General features: G+C 49.0%; 1 protein-coding gene across 1 annotated transcript in view; it reads left to right on the top strand.

Moving 5' to 3' along the window:
• LOC146182644 (protein tolkin-like) overlaps positions 1-16,369 on the top strand; it is an 803,125-nt gene that overhangs the window by 722,484 nt on the left and 64,272 nt on the right. The window contains exon 12 of the mRNA XM_084608884.1: positions 12,856-13,016. Within this exon, the coding sequence (XP_084465010.1) occupies positions 12,856-13,016 (161 nt within the window). The remainder of the gene's footprint in view (positions 1-12,855; positions 13,017-16,369) is intronic.

The raw sequence follows: 16,369 nt of genomic DNA on the forward strand, positions 1-16,369 counted from the left end.
GGCGCAGTGATGCTGCTTTAGCATTAGCGGAGGCCATTCCCACGGAGAGGGTAGCATAAAAATCTTGCCATCAGGAGATTCGGAGCACTGGCAAAGCATTACAGTCGAACGAAGTGGCTCAGAAGCAGACCCTCTGGGCTCTACACTTTTGACAAAGACTCTACATACGTCGTGGGTTGGACTCCATTTCGCAAACTAGCCTCCAACTTCGCTCGCAGTGGATGTAAACAGGAAGTATGACACGCCGCTGAACACGACACAAAGAACAATTACTGCCTCACAATTTTGATGTGAAACTGCGTGCGTATTTTTTCCTACTGTTTTTTCTCTATCTGGACTACGCGACGCCCCTTCGACTGAACGAGCTTCGCGTAAAATGAGGGTATAACGATCTCCCTTTCGGCACAGCGAGCCCAATAGGTTGTCGCAACAGCTTTTCCTTTTCCTCGCGCCGGGAGAGTGCCTATTGTTCTTCGAGGTTTTGTGGGAATAAGATGGCTACCTCTTGCCCGCTCTACAGGAAATAACACCCGTTTGGGCCAGTTGCTGGAGGTATGGCGTTGTTCAAGTGCGCCGCGAGTTCCTCCAGATATCTCCATAGTAACCTAGCGTACCGCTGGGTAAATATCTCGGAGATTTCGTTAAAATTTTGCTTGCTTCGCTGGAGCATCCAAAAGCAGAAAAGAGCATTCGAAAATGCTTTATTTTGATAAAGCCGTTCGCGCACCGTCTCCTGGTGCGCTGGCTCTTAGCCATGCTTTATGCTGCATGATATGTTACAGTGTAGCGTACAGTAATCGTGTCCTAATACCACGAGCCAGTAGAATGAAACTGAGGCGATATGCTCTGATAAAGAGGGACATTCGAAGAGAAGAACGCCTGCGCGGAAAAAGTTGTCATAACGGATGCAACTTTGACAAGCGAAGAACGCGTGTGCTGCACGTACGCGAAAACATATATACGCGACGGAGACAGCGGCTCCGGCGCATTGAGAGCTTTTCCAGCGTCGCTCGGATAGCTCAAACCTTCAGCACAGAAAATTTCTCTGGTCACCTTACGTTAGACAACCTTCGTAACACGCCCCAAGCAAAACTACCCTTTGACTAGGAAGCGGGCAAATGTTTCCGTGCATAAAAGTGGAAATAAAGCAAACAAAAGCAACTAAAGGCATATATCTCTAACAAGTGTGATCTTCTGAACTCTTGAACGTGTAATATACAGTAACCTAATTTATCATCCTCACAGGAATAACCTTTTAGCAGCACTCAGCATGGATTCAGAACTGGTTCTTCATGTGACATGCAACAAACAGAATTTACGAACGGTATTGTCGAATCAATAACAGTGATAATCAAGTTGGCGGCATATATTTAGATTAAAATTAAAGCACCCGAGTCTTTATCGCAGAGCCTCAACACAGAACTTACCTGCCCTTAAAATACTGAATGGGTTGCTGACAAGGCTAATACCGCGTCTGAATGAATAAAAACAGTGCTGTTCTAGACGTAGTAAATTCACCAGAAACATCGCTTTATCAGGTGTTCCGCAAAGATTGGTTTTACGACCGCTCCTTTATTTTATATGTGGATGATCAATCAGCAGGTGTTCCAGTTCAATCAGGTTATATGCCGATGACTGTGGTCCCCACCGCAGTATTCTTAGTGAAATAGATTCGAAACTGCTGAAAGAGAAACTTAATTGCAATTTTTACTGGTGTCAGGACAAGAAAATTACCATCGACCTTTCAGAATGCCACACAATCACGTTTCCAAAATAAAAAAAAAATCTCAAAATCAATAGCTGTCTCTGGTTCGTGCAGAGAGTGACTACAGTTACAGTTTACAAATACTTGTGTGTTATGCTTGTCAAGGAACACCCACGTCGACTACCTTTAATCTAAAGCTAGCTGGGCACTTAATTTATTGGAAACATTTTTAACAAGCCTGTGATAAGTCAAATAAACATTATGCTTGACTTTTTAGTCCGTGCCATATTGGAATGTGGCAGTTTTGCATGGAACCCCTACACTAAAAAGCAGCATAAACTAGCTTGATCGTGAGCAGAAATATGCGGCTCGGTTTGAGTCTAGTGATAAGGTCCGCAGAAGTACTACGATGATTTGAAAAGAGTACGATTTACCGGACGGAGTTATAACAGGTGGACAAATGCGTTTTCCCCGCCTGTTTGTGGCTGACTGTTCATGCCGCCGACCTCATCCCGTGATCGCGAGAGCGCACGCCTTCGGGCCGTGCTCTTGGCAACAAAGGAACAACAAGTATTGACAACGCATTTATTGCTGCAATAAAGACAACGCCACCTCGCAATAAAACGCGCTAATAGGTAGGCCGTCCAACTCACCAAAAACATTGTAAGAGAATGTTCGCCCACGCTTGGGCAGGGGTTACCTCCGAGGCAGGACGGGACGAGCAGGCAGGACGGGACGAGCAGGCAGGAAACGTTTCCACGAGCCTCGCCTTGCCGGGAGACCGCTAAGATGTGTCTGCGCGCGCCGAGTACCCGATACCGAAGACCCCGTCAACTCTCGCGTGAGATGGGAGGGTTCGGAAAAAAACTGAAAATTTTGGAAAAAAAAAAAGTTTTTTCTCTAGGCATGGAATACCGGAAAAAAATAACATAAAGTATGGTTCCCTTAAAGAAACAAAAATTTGAGCTAATGGATAGATGGCTGCTTCTAAGTAGGAAAGAGCACTGAAAATGCTGCAGAAGGAATATAATTTATTTGCTGTTATTTAGTTTTGGTTGCACAAATTAGGCTGACTTGAGAACATTTGTTTAAGTGCTTAGTCTAATAAAAAAATTGCGCTCCAATCCATTCCTATGCCCTTTTTCGGCTCTACTTCCGGTTGCGTGACATCACATCTTTGACGTCACCCTAATTGATGATTTAATTAACTATTTTAGTATTTGATACATTCAAATGTGGCGCCAAGCCGTTCACTAATGAGACCATTTTCGCCTTGACGTTTTCATTTTCTGCCTCTAATTAATTACATAAATAACCGATTGGCCTAATTATTTTTTTGGACACAAGATTATATCATCCGCTATCGATTGATACCACTCATTAACCTTTACGAGGTCTCAGATACAACTGCTGCGGACACGATTTAGCATGTTTTGCCTCTAAATAATTACATAATTACCCTATTGGCCTAATTATTAATTTGGACACATTACGTCACCCTCTATCGATTGACACCACTATTAACCTCTACCACTTCTCAGTTACAACTGCTGCAGACAACTGTTACATTTTTTGCCTGTATTTAATTACATCATTAACTTATTGGCCTAATTATTTTTCTGCAGCAACATTATGTCAGCCTCTACAGATTGACGCCACTCGTTGACCTCTACCACTTCTCAATTACCCGCAACTGCTGCGAACACGACTTTCAGGACGCAGTCTGTGAACATAGCGAAGTAAAGCTTTTGCGTTAAAATTTCAGATGCCGAAATGCTGCATTTTTGTTTTTCCCTCTTCCACTGAGTGTCAAAACGCAAACATATGAAATATGGTCTTAATTTGCCTGAGTGTATTTGCAATTGAGTACAAAGAAAATCTAGTCAGGTTGTAGTCTTGTGAGGGAGGAGCGCCGGCATAAGCAGACCAATCCCACAATGGTGGGACAGAGGATGTGTTCGCGTGTAGGAGTGCGGATCTTGGAGGCCGAGTGTTGTGCGTGTGTGGAGGTGCGGATCTTCATTAATTCATCCAATCATAAACCTTTATTCATGAGGATGGCCTGAGGCCTAGAGGAGAAGGGGGGGGGGGGTAAGTGAGGTTGAGGGTGCCAGACTCCGACATGAAGTCTAGCAGGGCACTAAGCTTGTGCTTGGCGTTGGTATTGGGGGCTGTTCAGTCTTCGTAAGGTGCGGATCTCGGAGGCAAGTGGGCAGTTGCCGGGATGCGAACGAGATGGCGCAGAGGCATACAGATGGGACAGATGGGTGGTGAAGAAGGGACTCGGGGCCTGACTGCGCGGGAAGTGGAGCGTCGGGATGGAGGGTCAGCGGTGTTGTGGTAGAACGTGACATGGACAACGGTGTTGAGGTCGAACGTGACAAGTGGGGGCTCGTTCGGGATGAACATAGATATAGATGGGGAGTCTGTGAATGTGCCCGAAGAGCTGCTGCAACATCTGCTGGGCCAAATCAACGGCTCCGTCATGCAGCGTGAGCAAGTCGCGGCGGCGGTACGACGAAGACTAATGGCTGCGGAGGCTACGCCGGCAGGTTCAGTGACGGCGGCGACGACGATGGTGGGCTAATCGGCGGTCGACTGCGCTCCAATCTCCTCCGGAGGTCAGCTTCCAAAATGCACAGGGTTCAGTGACACTCAGTCTCCCGAAGAGTATTTGGACCGACTGGAGACGTTTTGCCTGGTCGCCGGTGTCGCCGCTGAGAAAAGGCTTACGCACATCGTGCCCGCTGCGCTGGAGGGCAGCGCGAAGTTGTGGTGACACTTCGTGAGACCGTTTGCGTCTTGGGTGGAATTTGCGGCGGCCTTCATAGCGGAGGTTTCTTCCAAGGGTCGAAACCATGCAGAGTTTCATTGACGCGAAGCGCCGCTTGAAGCGGGAACTTGAGCTCCGCACGCAACACCCCGAAGAAAATTTTAATGAATTTATCTACACGATTGCGGCCTATTACTAGCGGATTGGAGGCGAGCTTTCAGACTCCAAAAACGGTCGACCGTGTGTTGCGACAAATGCACCCACAGCTCCAAGACTTGGTGGAGGGAAAACTGTTTGCCAATCTTGCGGAGTTGGCAAAGGCTGCTGACGGCCTCATGGAGCATTATTAGAGGCGGTTGCAATACAATCCACCGCCGCCTCGGACCGACCTAGTAGCGAGGGACCTAGCCTTCCAGCCGACTATAAACGTGGCTGAACCGCGGGAACGCAGTCCATAGCTATGGTGGCGGCGGCAGCCGCGCCATTCCAGTATCAGTCGGCGGCACCCAACTGGCCGTTGCACCCCGCGGGGGTACAGCCATCCTACCACCGAGACCAGCTGCGCAGATTGCCTGCTTTCGTTACCGGACAACGTCCACCAGCGCCGTCACAACCGCAAGGATACCAACCGCACAACTCCGGGGAATTCACTTGTCATCGCTGCGGAGGTGTTGGTCACCTAGCCCTCGATTGCCCAACGGGTCGAAGTAGCGGCCCGCCCCGCTGCTACCGATGCTACGGAATCGGACATATCAGCTCCCAGTGCTCGAGAAACGGGAGCCAGTAGGTGCTACTCCGGCGAGCACCTACGAGACTGCGCGGTAGGTAGCGGCCTTGGCCGGCAACAAGGAACCTCTTACACCAGTGAGCACCTACAAGACTGCGCCGCAAGTAGCGGCCTTGGCCTGCAACAAGGAGCCTCTCTTGGAAGTGCGGATTGGGCAGACTATATTCCAGGTCCTGCCAGGCACAAGCTCAAGTGTGAGTTTGCTTGGAACGCCGGCAACAAGAGTGGCAGAGTGGCACTCTTGTGTTCCGAGTTTGCCACTCGGAACACAAGAGCGAGCACTCCGTCTGGCAACAGGTTGGTCGCAGTCCACCACTTCTTTAAAATGCAACATAAAATGGTCCTCGGGCACCTGCAATCAATGCTTCCTGTGTGTGCCAGATCTGTGTTGGGCCATTTTGTTTGGCCGAGACGTTTTGATTTCAACAGGTATATCTCTTCATGTAGCGCTGGGTGGCTGGACTGTTGGGACTGACACTCAGTGTATTGTGCCATTCGCTGAGCGCAACAAGGATCCATCAACAGCATGGTAATAGAGGGAGACAGCGAGTCTTACTATTTTCACAGTCTCTTTGAAGGAGTGCTTGTGGTTCCGAGCACAGGGAGCACCATTCCGAATGATGAAGGCAAGCACCATGCCATCACACCTGAACCACTACCAAGCATCCATAAAGTACTCAATGACTTTTGTCATTTATTTACCACAAATCCTGGATGCACCAGCCTTGCTCAACACTGCATTGACACTGGGAATAGCGCACTGGTGAAGTGCAGGCTGCGTCCTGTAAATGTAAAAAAGCAGAAGATAATTGAGAGCTGTGTAAATGACTTCTTAGAGTAGGGCCTTATAAGACATAGCACTAGCCCTTGGACTAGCGTCTCTGGACTAGCGCCCCTGTGCTCATTGCTAAGAAGTCTGTAGGCTACCGGCTTGCTGTAGACTACCGGCCACTGAACGCACGTACCAGGGTACCTGCATACCCGATGCCTCGAACGGATTGACTGCTAGCGCAACTGGGTCGCGCAGCATGGTTCTCGAGCTTTGATCTCTCCCAAGGATTTTTTCAGATTCCTGTTTCTGACTCCGACATAACAAAACGGCCTTCATCTGTCATCAAGGTACATTTGCATTTACTAGGATGCCTTTCGGTGTGGCAGGTGGGCCGGCAACCTTCCGAACCTTAATGGACCGAGTGCTACAGGGAATCAATCATCACTTTGATATGGCATTCCTGGATGACGTTCTCGTCGACTCGGAGACGTTTGAAAACCACGTTGAGCATGTGAGGGAGGTTCTGCGCCACATTGACAGGGCTGACCTTACAATTAACCCAGACAAAGTGCAGGTTTGCCGTCAGTCACTTAAGTTCTTGGACCACATCATCTCCCCTGGGAAGTGTAGACCGGACGAAGAGAAAGGGCGTGTGGTGCTAGAGTACCCAAGACCCACAATGGTTAAACAGTTTCAGGCTTTCTTGGGCCTTGCTGGTTATTACCGCAGTTTCATCTCACACTTGTTACTGACGGCGCATCCAGTCACTATCCTTCTGAAGAAAAATGAACCATGGCGGTGGGAAGAGCGCCAAGAGCAGGCCTTCACTGTACTGAAGCAGTCCTTGGCTAAGGATGCAGTTATAAGCCTCCCAGACCTGAACAGACCATTTGTGGTTGAAACGGATACAAGCGGAATTGGCATCGCAGCGGTGCTTCTGCAGGATGGTCCTGATGAACTGAGGCCTGCTTCCTTCATTAGCAGGGTTCTCACAGTCTGAAAGCCATTATACTGTCCAGGAGTGGGAATTCCTTGCAGTGGTGTGGGCAGGGGAGAAATTCAGAGCGTATCTTGAATTTACAGAGTTTGAGGTTCATTGCGACCATACATCCCCATCACCAAGCTTCACCCAGAGTCAAGCATTGGGTCATCCGACTGCAGGGCTTCAGTTGCCGAATCAAGCACAGGCGAGGACTAGGAAATAATCCTGCAGATGCCTTCAGTAAGCGCCCCTCCAGTGTAAAGACACCCAAGTGATGGTCTGCATAAACATTTGTTTCCCAAGGTTGCACCAGAATCTGAATGGAGCATTACACTAGAAAACGTCGCAGCTGCCTCGGAGTAGGATACTACACTCTTAAGCGACACAGTATAACTCGTACAAGAGCAGGCTTGCGACAGGCATCTCTCAAAACTGAAAACTGTTGTCCAAGGGACCATGCTTTCAACTTCAGACCCTGATCACCACCTTTTACAGGATCTGGCATAAACTACAGAACTGGCACCCAGCGGACTGCTCGTCCAGCAGAGAGGCAACAAAAAAGTAACATGGCTACCTTCCCGCCTCAGACACCTTGCACTGAAAATGGCGCACGACTACCCCACTGCGGCCCACGGTGGATTTTTCAAGACATTGAGACGTGTGGTAGCACGATGTGTCTGGCTCGGAATGCGGGCGAATATATCAAAGTATGTGCGAGGCTGCAGTGTATGCCAGCACACAAAAGCCCGGTACAAGAAACCAGAGGGCATTATAAGCAATCAATGGGCAACAGCGCCGATGGAAGAGCTTAGTGTGAACATCATTGGACCCTTGCCATCTACGCCCCTTTGCCGCAAATATCTGCTAGTAGTTATAGATAAGTTCACCAAGTTCCTTGAGCTGTTTCATCTACGAGCAGCCACAAGTGCAAAAATGTTAGAATGCTTGGCGCAAGTCTTCTGCCATCATAGCACACCTGTGGCCATCACCAGTTACAATGGGAACCCCTTCATTAGTGCACTATGGCGCAATCTCTTAAAACGCTAGAGAATTGCGGATCGGCATACAGTCCCTTACCGGTCGGCAGGCCAAATGGTTCATCATGACAATGGCACGATCAAGCAGTGTTTACGAGCATACTGCATCAACTACAAGGACTGAGACCGACATATCCCCGAGATTGGCCTTGCCATGCGTATTGCAGGGAGTGTTGTCGTCGAATATACTGTATCGTTGCTTTGCTACGGCCGAGAGTTGCACACTCCATGGGATCCCGCGGATGACAATGAGGACGCGGAGCCTCCAAAAGCAGCGCACCATGCCCTTGCTGTGGAACTGCGGCAGTGCCTTGGAGAAGCCCTCAGGAGTGCCCAGCAGCATCAAGCAGCTGTTCGGCAAGCCCAGAAGTCAAGTTATGACCGTCATCGGCAGCCAACAAGCATTAGAGAAGGTGACCTCGTGCTCTTGGATACTCACACCTTGAGTGACGCGACCAAAGGTGTTTCGGCCAAGTTGGCGCCATGGCGAAGCGGACCTTATCGTGTGGTCAAGCGAATGGGTTACAATGACTTCATTCTGAGTGATCCTGCTATGCGACGTCGCCAAACTATCGCCCACGCCGATCAGTTCGTCCTCTACCACGAACCGTTACTTTTCTCTTCTGACCCGGCTTCACCATTCAAGGGGGAGGGGGAGAGCTGTGAGAGAGAAGCGCCGGCATAAGTGGACCAATCCCACGATGGTGGGACGAAGCGGGTGTGTTCGCGTGTAGGAGTGCGGATCTTGGAGGCCGAGTGGTGTGCGTGTCTGGAGGTGCGGATCTTGTAGGCCGAGTAGGCAGTTGCCGGGAAGTGAACGAAATGGCGCGGATGCATACAGATGGGTGGGGAAGAATGGACTCGGGGCCTGACTGCGCGGGAAGTGGAGCGTCGGTATAGAGGGGTGTTGGAGGGACAACGTCGTTGTCGAACTTGACAAGGGGTAACGGTGTTGTGGTCGAACGTGACAAGGGACAACAGTGTTTGTAATCAAACGTGACAGTCTCATTGGTGAGAAGGTTTCGTTCGGACTCCGATATCGATGCACCAGCGGAGGCCCTACCGATCAGCTCATCGAGCACCAATGCAGCAGCTGGCAGTTGTCGTGCGTTACTGTAATATAACGTCACTAGTATGCACTAGCACCATACGTAAATAAATTAAATTGATGCTAACAATGCGTCTCGATCGGGCGAAAGAGCTTTTAACGGCGTTTTGGAGCTGTATTAAGATAAATATAGAAGAGGCTTGTTGTGTCCACATTTTGGCTGTGGGTGACTCACATAAAGAGAAAATCATATCATGCTTATAAATCCGGAAAACTTGATGTGCCAACCCCTTTAAAAACAACATGATAAACTTTGAATGCGTGCAAATTGAACTGGAAGAAAAAAGGTCTGAAACTCAACATGAACTAATCTAGATTAGAACAATCTAGGAAGAAGCGTGCACAAACATCGTCAGTACTATAGCGCCTTGGTATGCCAATGGTCTCATTAAAAATGGTCACATCAGCTGTGTGGGATGGCTTTACTCCGCTCACCGCACGAAGCATATTTGCGGTCAGCACCAACCGTCCCAGACGGTGTCGAAACGCCCAGTGCCGAGCTGCAATACCAGCAAGCTCGTCGTGACACCCGTGGCTCCAGGCCACTCAGCTCCCAGAGTCGCGAGTCTTAGAGATGCTAAAGAGACAGAAGAGACAAAATATACAAGGAAACTCGGACCACCACGCGGCTTCCTTACTAGCTACAGGTTTGGTGATTCCGCGGACGCTAGGCCTCACACGCTCTCGATGTGGACCACGTGGTTTTGAAACTGAAGAGTGTTCTCTAAAAGACACAAAAAATGCTCTAGGCATGACGAAAAGTTAAAACACGCTGCAGCGGAATTCTCCTCGCACTCAAGAAAGCATGCCACTGGGCCTAGCGATCAAAGTTCACTTTAGGTGAAACACTTCTCATGTCAGTACAAAGAACGTCCCTTGAACTGAACAAGCAGTCGTCCAGTGTTCGAAGAGCGGGCCCCACGTTAGGCTGCCAGATATGGGGTCATACTACACACAGCCGGCGGGGAAGGCGAACTCCCGTGCCAACTACGTGCAGGCGTTTCTTGTACACGACACGTGCCCTCAACTCGTGGGGAAAGTTGCAGCCGCGACAGGTCCCGGCGAAATAGGCAAATATTGAGCACGCTAGATAACAGTCTATTTATTAACCCTAGCGCAAGGCAAAGCACACACTACGAAAGAATAGAGGGTTTTAGAATAGGAGTGCCATACAGCTTATGGGGATAGTGTAATAGCGGTGCAACAATGCGCACGCGCGGAGTGCTGCAATGAATAGTCAAGGGTGCTGTAATCACTCTGGGCACGCGCACTCGCACCCCGCAATTACCCTATTCTCCTAACCGATAGGGCCTCCTATTCTAAACACCCTAATGTTCTATCCGATAAAATAGAGTTCGGGAGGCTCGCCAAGTCGTCGTGGTCGTCCGCCGTTCAGGGGAAGGGTTGTCCACTCGAGGGTCTAGGGAGCAGACGAGGCTAAAGAGCCTCTCCCGACGCGAGCACCCCGATTTTGTCCCACTCTGTATTGCATACCGAAAGGGATAAAACCGGGATTCGGATTGCTTCTCATACCAAAAGCAATCAGTGGCTTCTCGGGTTTTCGAAAACGAAAAGCAGTTCGTTCCTCCTCGCGTTTGGAATGCACCCTTTCCTAAGTGACCACCGCGATGCCGTAACGTCGTGGCATTGTATGCGGAGGGAGGAAAACGCCAAGTTCCTTCTCCCCCACCCCCTCCTGGCGGGCGCGCGTCGTCTCGTGACTCTGCTGCGCTCGTCGCTGGCTAGGAAGGAGAGCGGGTACACGTGTATCCCCAAAACTGCTACTAGCAAATAGAGGAAAATATCTCGAATTGTGTCTTTTTATAACACATTTCAGGCCGCAATAGCAATATATAAGCACTTTTACATTAAGTCACAACCTATATGTGTCCTTAAATTGATTACCTAATGAAACTTCGAGAATACAGGTGTAGGGTGAATATATTTAAATTCACTTTCTATCCAAATACGACCGCTGACTGCAATAATATGCCGGAAAATATTGTCAACGCTGATCCCTCATCGTTTCCTACACACCTGGGCTCTTCATGTCCCGCCCCTGGTGCTATGTTTCTGTCCCCAGGGTATTTCTTTCAGTTTGATCTCTTCTGTTGATTAGGTATTGATACGTTCCTTATGCTGCGCTGAGCTTGCTTGTTAAATATGAATAACGATGCCTTATTTCTCTTTTGTCTGCTTTGATTATTTGAAACGGAGCGTTGTTAACCTGTCATTGTCCGTGGTGTCCACAAACATATTATCGATGTATGTGCTAAACATTGTTGCTGATTTTCACATTTATGTATATCGCCCCCCCCCACCTCCCGATAATACCTATTAGGGTACTGTAAGCGCTGTAAACAATAAATAAAAACTAGTGACCTGAACAACAAGCACAAGCACAATGCTTCTAACTATGCTTGCTGAGCGTACTGCGTGTTGTTGGATATGAGAGTATGGCGGCCACATGCGCAACAAAGCGCCCTTAAATGATTTTTGCGCGAAACATCCACCAGAGGGAACAGGTGACAGGCGCAGGAGCTGGAGACACGACCATCTTCAAATGTTGTGGTTAGAAAGTTTCTCAGTGGGTTATGAATGTATATGTCATGTGGTCTTTGGCATAAGGGTTGTGCGGAAGTGGGGACGGGACCAATAACACTGCGCGTCGTTCCATTAGAGGCGGAGCTTAAGTGTCCCCTAAGTTTCAGAGATAGCCCTCCTCTTCCAGGTACAAACCCGGGGACCATTTGCTTCCATCAGTGTGACCTCTGAGCTTAGTCAAGGTCAAACTGAAACTTCTAGGTGGAAGTCTCGCCCAGTGTGTTATGCTATGGTAGGCTGGTGCGTGACAACACGACTGACTCACCAATAAACCAGGACCTTGACATGGTACACTGAAAGGTGACTAAGTTTCACTAACGTCGGAGACCCCTTGATATAACCTTGTTTAACCCCCTCCCCTTTTTCACTTAATTCACGAGTTCTGCATAAATGTATGCATAATAAGCCCTGTAGGTGTCCGGAACAGAATCACGCGTCGGCGTTTCCACGTCAGAGCATGCTGCTTACAAGATCGACTTATTTGCACTGAGCACAAAAAAAATCTATATAAATGGCTAATGAGGGCTGCTCATTAGCTGAAAGCGGCAATCCCAAGGTTTGCAGAGCCTCAAAGACTGCGGCTAGTAATTGTTTACAGGAGGCGACGATTTTGATGTTCATTAAGTATTTGGGAACCGATTGCGTCTGTATGCTTGCAAATTTCGAATTCAGTAAAGAAGGCTGAGTCGGCAGCAAAAGTTCGCAAGGCGCTGGTCCGTGGAGAACAAATTACCTCGGTGCTGTCACTCGTATCTGTCCTCCGGATGGTCGCAAGACAATCCTATAGAGCAAATATATTCCGGAGCACGCGCGCCACATAAATATTGGTTGGCGACTGTGCGTACTACAAAAGGGAGAAACGGTTATCGTTTTATAGACAGGACCTGCAGGGGCATTACCAGCCATTGCATAGTGGCAATAGAGAATATGGCGATGAAATTGCAACGTTTCTTCGTCCTGGAATTAACTCATGTCAGTCCTTTTTTTCCCATCATGCATTGTTTTGCGGTCTTTCCTCTCAAATTTCTTAAATTTGTTCTTAGTTGGGCTCTTCTGATCATACGTGCGCCTCTGTGTTTGTCCTCAGACGCGTGCGGCGGCATGATCGAGGCTTCAAATGGTACCATCACGAGTCCATCTTTTCCGGACCTCTACCCGTCCAACAAGAACTGCATCTGGGAGATCGTCGCCTCGCCCCAGTACCGCATCACGCTCAACTTCACTCACTTTGACCTGGAGGGGAATAACGTACGTGAACACCACCCTTTTTCGTCGCTTACTCTTTTAGTGCGGTACGTGTGGCCTAATGTTACTTTGCCCTGGTGCGGCTCTGTTTTTTGATGTGCCAGTGTCACTGCCACGATAAACGATTTTCAGTCATGTGCCTGTGGTCTTAATGCGCTAAAAAGGCGTAGGAAACTCCATCGGAGCGGAAACGAACACGGAAACTTATAACTATGGCAGCGCAGTTTTATTTGAAGTATAGAGGTGAAAATAGCTTATGTATGCGAGTGATAAAAAGACGATATCACAGGATATGAATGTGACATGGGAGGATAGTATCAGAATCAGCCTGCCAGAGCCATTTACATTCACGTTACCCCTAGGACACGCAGGCACGTCCATGCGGCTTGGTTAAAGCGGGACTTTATATGTGGACTGGTAGCTCTCGCGTCATACCGTTAAAGGCAAAGCTTAATTTTCCCAGTAATATAGAGCCTACACTGATAGGACGTTATAGGGGAATACTGTAGCAGGCAAAATACGTTTTTCTACCATCCATGTTTAACCAGAGCTAAACCACAGCTGATTTTTCTCTTCACTGTATGAAACAATTTCCAAAAAGGAGCACACGAACAGCTCATGCCCCAGATCACTGGTTTGCTTAATGCGAGCCCGCTACACCCGAGCAATTCCCCCACGTTTACAAAAGTCAAAGTTCTGGAAGGCACGCACAAGCATTCAAACGCAGCATATATGTACTCCCCTCACAGAGGAGCACTGCTCTCGGAATGAAGACGTCGATGATCGCGGAGATTCAGTATGGCGGTCCGTCATACAGCTCTTCCTCAAACTTCATAGCTCCAGCAACATAAATCATAAGGCACAGCACAATTCTTCCCAAAAGGCAGAAAGCGAACATGGTAGGATGCGATTTTAATCTTCTTCAGGAGTTCGTTGTGTCCTAGAAATACACTGCATCACGTCACAGGATAGAAGAAGGATCGACCCTCTCTGGCGTATTATACATGAGGCAGTTGTGGGGATACACGTATATCCGACTGTCCGTTCTAACCAGCGACGTGCTCAGCCGAGTCAGGAGACGACGCGCGCTCGCCAGGAGAGGATGGAGGAGAAGGCACTTAGCGTTTCCCTTGCTCCCCATACAATGCTGCGACACCACAGCATCGCGCTGATAACCTAGGAAAGGGAGCATTCCAAAAGCGAGGAGGAACGAATTGCTTCTCTCGTCTGGTCCCGAGAAGCAACCGATTAGTTCTCGGTATGGATTTTTTTGCAAAAAACGCGGTGCCCCTCAGGGGAAAGGCTCTCTTGACTCGCCTGCACCCGGAAACCCTGGACGGATGATCTCGACCTTCCCTACCGGCAGACGACGACCCGATGAGCCACCCGAACTCCTATGTTATCTGATAGAAGCTTCTTCCGCAGTGTGTGTTCTTGCGTTAGGGTTAATAAATTGTCACCTAGCGTGCCCAGTTCGTTGCCTATTTCTTCCGAACCTGCCGTGGCTGCGACATTGCGCCACTGGGACACGTGTCGCGTACGAGTAACGCCTCCGTGCAGTTGGTATAGGAACCCGCCGGCTGTGACGCCATATCTGCCGTCCAACGTGGGGCCGCTCTTGGACGACTGGTCGTTCGTGGCAAGGGACGTTCTTTGTCCGGACATGACAAGTGCTAGGCCTAGATTGAATTTTGATCTCTAGGCCCTGCGGCATGCTTTCTTGAGTGCGAGCTGAATTCCGCTGCAGCATGTTTGAACTTTTCGGCATGCTCAGCGCATTTTCTGCGCCCTTTGGAGAAGCTTCTTCAGTTTGAAAACCACATTTTTCACACCGAGGGAGCGCGAGGCCTAGCTCCCGCGCAGTCGCCAAGCCGGTAGCGAGTGAGTACGAAAGCCGCGTGGGTGGTGCGAGTTTTCTTCTATATAATTTATCATGTCTCTTTTGCGACTCCGGGAGGAACGGGCTCTGGGAGCCGAGTGGCCAGGGGGCACGGGTGCCATGATGAGCTTGCTGGTATTGCAGCTCGGCACTGGACGTTCCGACACTGTCCGGGATGGTGGGCGCCGATCACAAATGTGCGTGTGTGCGTGTGTATGTGTGTGTATGTGTGTGTGTGTGTGTGTGTGTGTGTGTGTGTGTGTGTGTGTGTGTGTGTGTGTGTGTGTGTGTGTGTGTGTGTGTGTGTGTGTGTGTGTGTGTGTGTGTGTGTGTGTGTGTGTGTGTGTGTGTGTGTGTGTGTGTGTGTGTGTGTGTGTGTGTGTGTGTGTGTGTGTGTGTGTGTGTGTGTGTGTGTGTGTGTGTGTGTGTGTGTGTGTGTGTGTGTGTGTGTGTGTGTGTGTGTGTGTGTGTGTGTGTGTGTGTGTGTGTGTGTGTGTGTGTGTGTGTGTGTGTGTGTGTGTGTGTGTGTGTGTGTGTGTGTGTGTGTGTGTGTGTGTGTGTGTGTGTGTGTGTGTGTGTGTGTGTGTGTGTGTGTGTGTGTGTGTGTGTGTGTGTGTGTGTGTGTGTGTGTGTGTGTGTGTGTGTGTGTGTGTGTGTGTGTGTGTGTGTGTGTGTGTGTGTGTGTGTGTGTGTGTGTGTGTGTGTGTGTGTGTGTGTGTGTGTGTGTGTGTGTGTGTGTGTGTGTGTGTGTGTGTGTGTGTGTAAAGGAGGAGGAGAATCTGTAAAAGGCGCGACTTGATTACTCGCAATACAAGTTTTTAGAATAGACTCATGCGCTTGTTCAGTCATTTCATTTCGCAGTGCACACGCTCATTCTCACTGATTCCTCTTTTAGTAAACTCATTAAATAATTCTTCACATCTGACGTCGTTTTCGAAGACAAAGGGATACTTTTTTTTTGCATTGCTATATACGGGAGTGCGAGAGTGCCGAAGCTATGTTCCACGCCATACCTCGAAAGTGAAACATAAGAAAAGCGCTTCTGATTAGGTGATGACGGAGGCCGTTTATTCGTAATCTGTGTTCAATATATTGTGGACTGTAAACTATTCAGACGAGCCAGCCGTGTTGCCTCGTGGCATGAGGCTCGCTCATTACGAGGAAGGTGTGTCGAATTACGTGGCGGCACTAAGTAACCATGCTCCTGAAGAGAAAACATCTCATTTTGCAGAGTCTCGAATCCAGGCAATGATAAACACAGCGTTGGGAGCACAGGAGCGCCGAATTTTGACAGACCTGCTCTCCAAGCATGTTTCGGTTTTTGACTTCGCCAGAGATCATCAGCCACCGATTCCAAAATCTCGCATCTATCATTCGATTGATACTGGAATTTCTCGCCCGATCAGACAGAAGCCCTATCGTGTGTCTCCGGCCGAACGTCAGCTTATTGACGAACAAGTTCATGACATGCTCCAAC

The sequence above is a fragment of the Amblyomma maculatum genome, chromosome 7 (assembly GCF_055883805.1).
Source record: "Amblyomma maculatum isolate TAMU_Amacu chromosome 7, ASM5588380v1, whole genome shotgun sequence".
NCBI lineage: Eukaryota > Metazoa > Arthropoda > Arachnida > Ixodida > Ixodidae > Amblyomma > Amblyomma maculatum.